The following is an 8,517-nucleotide window of genomic DNA, read 5'->3' on the forward strand; positions in this document are numbered from 1 at the left end:
CCTGAATACTGGTTGGGCTCGTCTTATTTGTGAAACTGAGTGGAACACAGTGTTGGTTCAGTCGTCGACATCGTTAGAATGACAATGGACTGTACCCAAACGAACCAAAGCCAGAACTGTGTAAGACTCTCCTCGACCTTACATCAGGTTTTGGTAGGAACCGGTATCGATAGAAGACAAGACTGAGTTGGAGTCGGAAGTCTTTTGAGTAATCTGAGACTTCCACCAGGAAACTTCTCGGTAGTGTAAGTAGGAACCTCCATCTGCGACGTTTAACACAATTGTGTCGACGCGAGGGTTTAGACATTTTATAGTAGCCCATTTGTTCTACTCTGCTCACCGTAATTTTATCCACGTGTCAAGAGTGATGAGTGTAAGTTACAGAGGTTTAAAGAATTTACCTGTAACGTCCCACAGTATATCTCGTCAGTCCCCCAACGAATCAAAAACCGTTAAGGGTTAGTGTTAGAAATTGTTGACAGAATACATCATAAGTCACTCATCCAGTAGAGCCGGGTTTGGATCGGAACTCACGCCGATATTGTGAGAGTATGTAGAAGGGACACCGTCCTATTGAAACATGTTCGAACAGCGTCCCACTTGGTCCATAGTACGAGTATGTGTTTATGGGGTAGAATAGGTTATAGACTGTATCTGACCAGGACTAGTTAAAACGATTTTAACGCCTGGTCTTTCCTTCGGTCAGGAAATTTCATGGTAGTTTAAAAAGTTAACCTCGTGTCCGTCAAACTTGACGACACGGACACGTGTACGTACTAAACTGTTTTGAAGTGATGGATGAAGACTCTGAAAATGATTCACCGAGAGTTGATTGAAAAAGTGTCAATTTTTGAGTTCAACCATCACCAGTTGGAATGAGACAAGAAGAAGATCTTGTAGGACCCTCTTCAGACGAAGTCTCAGTATGTCGTTGAGTCGATAAACTCGTAGAAATAATCTCTACGAGAGTTAGGAATCCAGATCGTCAACGTGTACACGGAGATTGAAAAGTGTGAACACAGAACTGAGACAAAAGAACATCGTCCTGGAGTTAACGAAAGAAACCACCAACCACTTTGAACAGGCATTAACACGAGAAGAGAAAGAAACTCTCGAAGGTTGAAGAACACCTGGTACTACATGTTTGTTATATGGATTAGTCAAAAGATGAATGTCAAATAGGACCGTTCCAGCGGTTTACACCCTTTGTGAGGGGGGAATACTTTGAATAGGATCTAGTCCTTTTTGAGCTTTTGTCTAAGAACAGAACATGTTGAATATTAGTGGTTGTAAATAAGTCATGAACATGTCTTGTTATTTGTACACCACCCCTTGTGAGGGGGAATCCTTGAAATTTGAATAAAGAATTCTTAAATGTACAGATAGACCCTTTTACATTTTCGAGTTGAACCTTTGGAACCTTGCAGAATAAAGCAGAACCCTTGCAGTTTGCAGAAGGAAAGGAGAAGAAAAGCAGAAGTATTAAAGTTTTAGAGGAGGGCGTATTGATGTTGGTTTCTCTTTTGCAGCATTCCTGGCACAAATGTGCATCCGATAGCGCTGTTGTTAAGTTTTCTTTCGAGGTATCTGATAGAAAAGATATGGGTCATAGTTCTGAATACAGCATATAATTTTCGCTAGACCATCCATACACATGTAGTGTACTAGTCTCTTTGTACTATTCGCTTCCGCCATGTATCGAACGTCTTAGTCATATTTCACGCGACAATATATTAAACCCAGGAATGCATCTTTGTTTAAAATGTAGACCTGCTTATCCTCTTAGTTTTACTCCTTCACTTTATCGAGAGAGTAACTGACAAGAACATTGGTAGTCGTGCACTTGCCGTTTAGTCAGGGACAGGCACTCGATACGCAGCTACCAGGGTTAGGCTACCGGCATATTTAAAGTAGGTGATGAGTAACTGTTGAAGAATCTTACGTGGGAGTCTTCCTCCGAGAACGCTGAAACTTGTTAGTACATTTAGTGAGAGTAAGTGGAGTCTTAGTTCGTTTTGTGAGCCTAGGGTGGTTCGTTACTTATTATATTTTAGTACAGGAGACATCGCTTTTCTACTTTGTACCAGTACTTGAGTAACCGGTCAACTTTACTCACGGCACAGACTTCAAAAAGTTCTCCAGTTCGATAATTTGGATCATACTGTCACACCCGGCTAGACCCGTCGACCACCAAAAGAATTCGCCACGAATTGATTGTAGGAATCTTTAGTTGAGGTGAGCGAAGTCACATTTAGGAAGAGGTCAGCACCTCAGTCTTTTACTAAAAAGCTTCTTATAAAGCATTTAATAATTCTCCGAAATCAGGTGAGCTGCATCTAGGCTGGTAATGCTTCGTAGCTTATGTTGGGTTACTATCTCATCAATCACTAGTTTCCTGAAACCATTATTTTCGATAGGAATATCAAATAATTTAACACCTGCAAAAAGTCCGGTACTGCTAGGTGTGTTCTTGACACAGGTGCCGGCAGCTATGGTAGTTATGACTAACTGTCCACTTAGATACAACCAGCCTCCGTCACACGACACCTGGTGTCGAAATGGTGAGTTGGCATTGAACATTCGTGTAACTTTTGCCACCGGCTCACATCCATTAATGTCATCTCAGTTCGTTCTTATGAAGTATTTATAAATAGCAAGTGACATGGATTACTACAAGATTGTCGAAAGGCAATAAACATGACCATATCAGAGAAACAAATTATTCTACAGGGAAAGCAAGCTTGTTATTGTTGCTTGCGAGAGGGTCATAGAGCAAAAAGATGCTACAAAAGACCAAAATGTAGTAAATGTGCCAGATCCCATTTTGAGGTCATGTGTCCTGAAAGTGAGAACAAATCAAGTGCTACATTGACAAGCACGTGTAGAAGTACAGTTTTGTTGCAAACGGTTGTTGTTCGTGTTAAGAACCGTCAAAATAAGGACAAGTATGTAAGACTGATATTTGACACAGGTTCACAACAATCATACGTATTGAATCGTACTGCACATGAACTTGGTTACAAACCATTAGGAAAGGAAATAATACAGCATGCATTATTCGGGGGTGATCTAACAAGCCCGGTACATCATGATGTTTACAATCTCCAGATCTGTAGCTTGGATGGGAGCTATGAGTGTACTTTTGATGTCTATGGTCAGGAACAAATTTGTTCATCAATTCCAATTATTCCTTCAGGTCCATGGTTGGAAGAATTGCAGAGAAAAAGTATACCTCTCACAGACTTGCAGTATCCCACAACAGACATTGAGATCCTGATAGGAGCTGATGTGGCTGGAAGATTGTACACAGGTGAAGTGATTGAGTTGGAATCAAAGCTGGTAGCCATGAACACTAGACTTAGCTGGACGCTATCCGGAAAGGTACCAGGTAAGAAAGGCAAAAAGGGTATTGCCATGACAGTAACCAACCTGTTTGTGAAGGAAGCGTCCGTCTCTGACCTTTGGGCCCTAGATGTATTGGGTATATGTGATCCCACTCACAAGATGTTGCAGGCTGATCTAGACAAGGCGACTGAGGAGCACTTTCTATCCTCTGTCATTGTAAACAAGGAGTCTAGGTTTGAGGTGCGTCTCCCCTTTGTTGACGGTCACCCACCACTCTCAGTAAATTTAGGATTGGCAGAAAAGAGACTTCAGTCAACCATAAAGAGACTGAAGAGCGGAAACCTTGAGACTGAATACCAGAAAGTGTTGACAGGGTGGGAGTTAGAAGGTATAATAGAAAGAGTACCTATACAAGATTCTGAGAAGCCATCCTACTACTTACCTCATCACCCTGTAGTCAAGGTAGGATCTACCACCCCAGTGAGACCCGTCTTTGACGCATCGGCCAAAGAACCCAATAAGTGTAGTCTCAACCAATGCCTAGAGAAGGGCCCTAATTTAATTGACAAAATTCCTTCTTGTTTAGCTCGCTTTAGAAGAAATATGATTGGAGTATCTGGTGACATAGCCAAAGCCTTTCTCCAAATAAGCGTGAGTGAAGCAGATAGAGACTATTTACGGTTCTTATGGTTGGAAAACGGACAGGTGGTTCAATTCAGACACTGCAGAGTAGTATTTGGGGTGTCCTCAAGCCCATTTTTGTTAGAAGCTTGTATTCGACTGCTTCTGAACAGTACCCAGAATCCCCACCCATTTGTGGCGCAACTTAAGCAGAGCTTCTATGTAGATAACTGTATTACTAGTCTGAAAAGTGTAGCAGAAGCTAGAGAATTCATTGAAGTTGCTTCTGATGTGATGAGGGAAAGGCAATTTGACCTGCGAGGCTGGGAAATAACGGGTGACCCCGAGACTGAGAAACCTACCAGCTTACTTATTTTGAAATAAATCTCTACAAAGTTAGATACAACGTAAGGCTTCGGCAACAATCTCGTCCCGTCGAATCTCTTAGTCACAAAATGCTCTTGTGGCCCCTTTAATGTACCCTTTCTAATCGTATTTAATGTACCTCCCTCCAGCAAGAATAGTTCATTCTTTGGCTAACACAGCGATCTCATACCGCGTAAGCCATAAGCCGTATTTTGGTGAAGAAGATACAGACAAAAGACAGATGAATTCAAAAGCCGTCTATGTAACTGTCGAAAGAAATCAAGAGGACTCCACAAAGGACAAGCGGACGTAGAACTGTGGTAAGAAGACAAGGTGAAGAGAAAAACTCTTTATAAATTTCCACACTGGGAATATTAGTGCACCGTCTTGTTCTCTAGGCGTAGTATCTTAGTACCAACTAACTTAGGAACCAGTCGCGGCTAGACTGTAGAGTAAAAGAAACCTAGGGAGGCTATCAGAGCATGTTTCTTTTCTTCGCCTTGTCCACCTCCCCGTAGATATAGAGACTAAAACAAATTTTACTAATAGTCGTCCGTCGTTAGGAATATTTCAATAACAGGTCAGCCGGAACATCTCCTCAAAAACTAGACTTTCTTTAGTGTTTTAGGAATTCCTAGTTTTTAAGAAAGAATACCATTAGCTATTACAGTGTTATGTGTTTATTTAGCGGTAGTCAAGCCGACACTTTCTAACGTACGATCGCCTAAATCAGACTGAAAACCAAAGTGGCAACTTATCCTATTCGTGGAGGTCGCACCAATGTGAGAGCAGGGTAGGCACGTTTTTTTAAATAACAGTAAAAGTACAAAATCTTATACGATATATATCTACAAGCTAAAGAACAACACAAATCCAGTCAAAAGCAATGAGCTCAGTTGATAAAATTGAAACTATGTTCTCTGTAAACGGTTCCGCCCCAGTAATACTTAGAGGTCGAAAACCAATTCAATATGAAAATTACAACTGAACCGATAGGCAAGGTAAACGAAAGTTCGTGCATCACATACAAGAACATCCTATAGAAAGTAAAGAGTCTTAAAATACGCTGTCTAATAGACTTTTTCTTAATCTTTTCCAACGCTCACACTCCTAAAGATCGGCGTAAGTAGTGTTATCAATGCGTCGCTTATACAAGAGAGTGAAGTTAAACTCCCGAACCGCGGGAGAGTCCGGTTTTTACGATGTCCTATCCTCTACAGGACTTCTCGAGGCCAATAGTAAGAGCTAGACTCAACACATGTTTGTACTCAAATAAGTCGGTTTCGGACACTGCGGACTACCGATCTTATCTCTAGGTATTAGGCATATTATCTGCGAGTATACGTAACATCTAAAAGTACTCTTGAACAGACGCCGTTACGACGAAAGAAGAATAATGGGCGTTCTAAAAGTTACTATAAGTATCCAGAAAATCCTCGAAGAACTATAAAGCGCGACCCGTGACCTTGAAGGGTAAAGAGAACAATAGGTCCCGTACGTACGCTCGTGGGTGAGTAGGACCTTGAATTGTAGTACTAAAACCTTGAGAGTTCAGATTGCCCGGTCTAATTGGGCAAAGGAGCATTTTACAATATCGTTTCCAAAAAGTCGCGCGGGGTTTTGCAGTAAGGTGAGAAAAGACCTGGTATGTTGATACGTTAACACTACTGATAAATAAATCTATAACAACTGGTTTCATGGTGCGAATGTTTTGTTTAATTAATCTAAAGTAGATTGTACTATCGGGTTTTACTCCTGCTAGTACCAAAAGTTCAGTAAATTTCATTTTTATAAAAAAGGGGTTGGATACCCTATAATGTCTTTTTTGCTTCCCCAAAATAAATCTTTTTTTTGCTGGTTGATTGTATTACATCTAATGAATATAAGAATTCAATACTTACCTTTTTTTATTTAAAATAGATACTAAAATGCCATACAAAGGCCCAGTGTGAGAATACTTTTTGAATAACTTAGTCCTACTGAGGTTTTGTTGAACAGGATGTTGTTCAAATCATTAGTGGTGGTTAAAGTGAGAATATCTTGTTATTAGAGTCCAAGCCCCCATTGCGGTGAAGCGGGAATTGACCCTTTTGAATAAAAGATTCTTAAATGATAAAAGATAGACTTTTCCATTTCGAGTTCGAACCTTTGAACCTTGTCCTCGCATAAGACAGGCTGATCCTTGCAGGTGTTTGTGGAAGTTTTAAAGTTTTAGAGGCGTATTGATGTTGTTTTCTGCTTTTTTGATTCAGTATTCCCTACACAAATTCTCAACGATAGCTGCTTGTATTAGGGTGGTTTTATAGATGCCGGAGACGATATAAAAGATGAATGTTAGAATTTACAAGTTAAAATGTTTGAATGTTTTTCTTTTAGGATCTTGTTAACAGAATCTTTATATTTATGCGTTACTGTATACTATATGAGTTTGTTATATTTTTTAAGACTTGATATTCACTTTTTCCTAGGTTATTTTGTATTTCTTAACTGTTCAAACACAACGAAATTTTTTGGTGTGGGGAAAAAATAAACGTAATCCAGAATTTAAAATCTAATAGCATATCTACAATAATTCGGTTATTAATACTCGTGTAATTGTTAATATGGTTAGTTTGTTCATATGTAAGGTTATTGAAAGCTGTATATACAATAATTGTTAAACGTGTTGTATATATATAGCGTTATATACATAATTTTATATGTCAATTGATATCGTATAACTTTTACATTAGTTTAAGGATAAAATATGGTTTATAATAATAATAATTCAATAATGTTGCCCTCCAACTCATATTGTCTGTTTGCATTTATTATAGATTTGTACATGTTACCCTGTAACAGTCAATGACTTTTTTAAGAGTTCATAGAATAAATGTTTCTTATACCGGATGGATTTATTTAATTGATTTCCAGTTCGCTTAACTAACAGGAAATTAAATGCTGGTGAGATGAAATCCACATCAACAAACCGAGTATCGAGTGTTATAGTCTCTCCTAACAACTTGACAGGGACTAGTGAGTCCAGAGCTGGTGTGTCCTCGGTAAAACTTATCTTGGTTCTATCAGAGAGATAAGCCTCGAACACGATAATAACTTGCAGTGCGGCATCTCCTCTTTTTGTGATGAGAACATACAGAACTGTACTTAAGTAACTTGTCAGTTTCAGAACACCGAGTCCATTTTGACGGTCATAAAAAGAACTAGTACCGTATAATAGAACTTAAGCGCGCGTAGGTACATGGTGGTAAGAGTCTCTCCAAACCACATCAAACTTTTTCATGAATGTGTCGAGACCTAAGTACTAAGAGTCACAACTCGTACCTTCTTTGTTGTCAAAAGAAAGAAAGGTACCAACTAGAGAAGAAGCAGTTTAAGACTTTGATGAACTCCGGTTAAAAGCCCTAATGGAAATCGGTACAACCAGGGAGGGTGGTAGACGAAAATTGTTTGGAAAACCCTATTGTCGGAGCACTACCTTCCAGACGACCTAAGTAAAGCGGGTCCTGTACGAAGGTACATGTGGGAAGACTCTCAACAAACTAAAGGTGTTGAGACAACGCGTGTATGTGTAGGGTGCCTAGTAAGGCAAGATCGGTACGGTTATGCCATCTCCGCAGGCAGGTTTTTACACCAAACTGAGGCAGATTAAGCATCAGGAAGTGATGGCAGACTGTGTTAGAACGTCGTTAATTTCGGCGGTTATCAAGCTCAGATCCATAGCAGTACCGAACGAACTAAAACTCCACCCACGATGTGCTCGGTCGGAATGTTCGATTGTTAGCATGGACATACAAGAGGAACACGAGATACGCCTCCTTCTGTTGTCGTCGTATCCGTGAAAACGTTCGTAGTCGTTTTTGTACGTCAAGAGCTGAGGGTGGAAGGTGCAGACGTTAGGTAGCACCTTACAAATGGAAGACAGTCGTTCAGTTAAAGTCAGTAGGTGGAAACTTCCGCCTAGGCATACAGGAGTACTTGAAGCAGTAAGGTCCTCTCACTGACGACGTTCAGACAACCTGTTCATTAAACCCTTAATTACGATGTGTCGATTGTTTAGGTTATCCTAGCTTATCGGATACCCGACGTGAATCATTCTGGAAAAAACAATGGAAGACTATGACGTAAAGAAAGTCTGAAAGCTATGACTGACTTTCACATAGAAGTTGAAACAAGGTGTTCTCTGGG

General features: G+C 40.0%; 1 protein-coding gene across 1 annotated transcript; it reads left to right on the plus strand.

Annotated features, from left to right (window-relative positions):
- Positions 1 to 2,697: 2,697 nt before the first annotated feature.
- LOC103522277 lies at positions 2,698 to 4,350 on the plus strand. The gene has a single exon (XM_026832515.1). The coding sequence runs from the start codon at positions 2,698 to 2,700 to the stop codon at positions 4,348 to 4,350; it is 1,653 nt and encodes a 550-aa protein (XP_026688316.1).
- Positions 4,351 to 8,517: the final 4,167 nt, after the last annotated feature.

Source organism: Diaphorina citri, unplaced genomic scaffold (assembly GCF_000475195.1).
Source record: "Diaphorina citri unplaced genomic scaffold, Diaci psyllid genome assembly version 1.1 scaffold7730, whole genome shotgun sequence".
Classification (NCBI taxonomy): Eukaryota; Metazoa; Arthropoda; class Insecta; order Hemiptera; family Psyllidae; genus Diaphorina; species Diaphorina citri.

Bases quoted from the DNA above. Each gene is read 5' to 3' on its own strand.
- LOC103522277 (XM_026832515.1), top strand. From the start codon at position 2,698: ATGACCATATCAGAGAAACAAATTATTCTACAGGGAAAGCAAGCTTGT.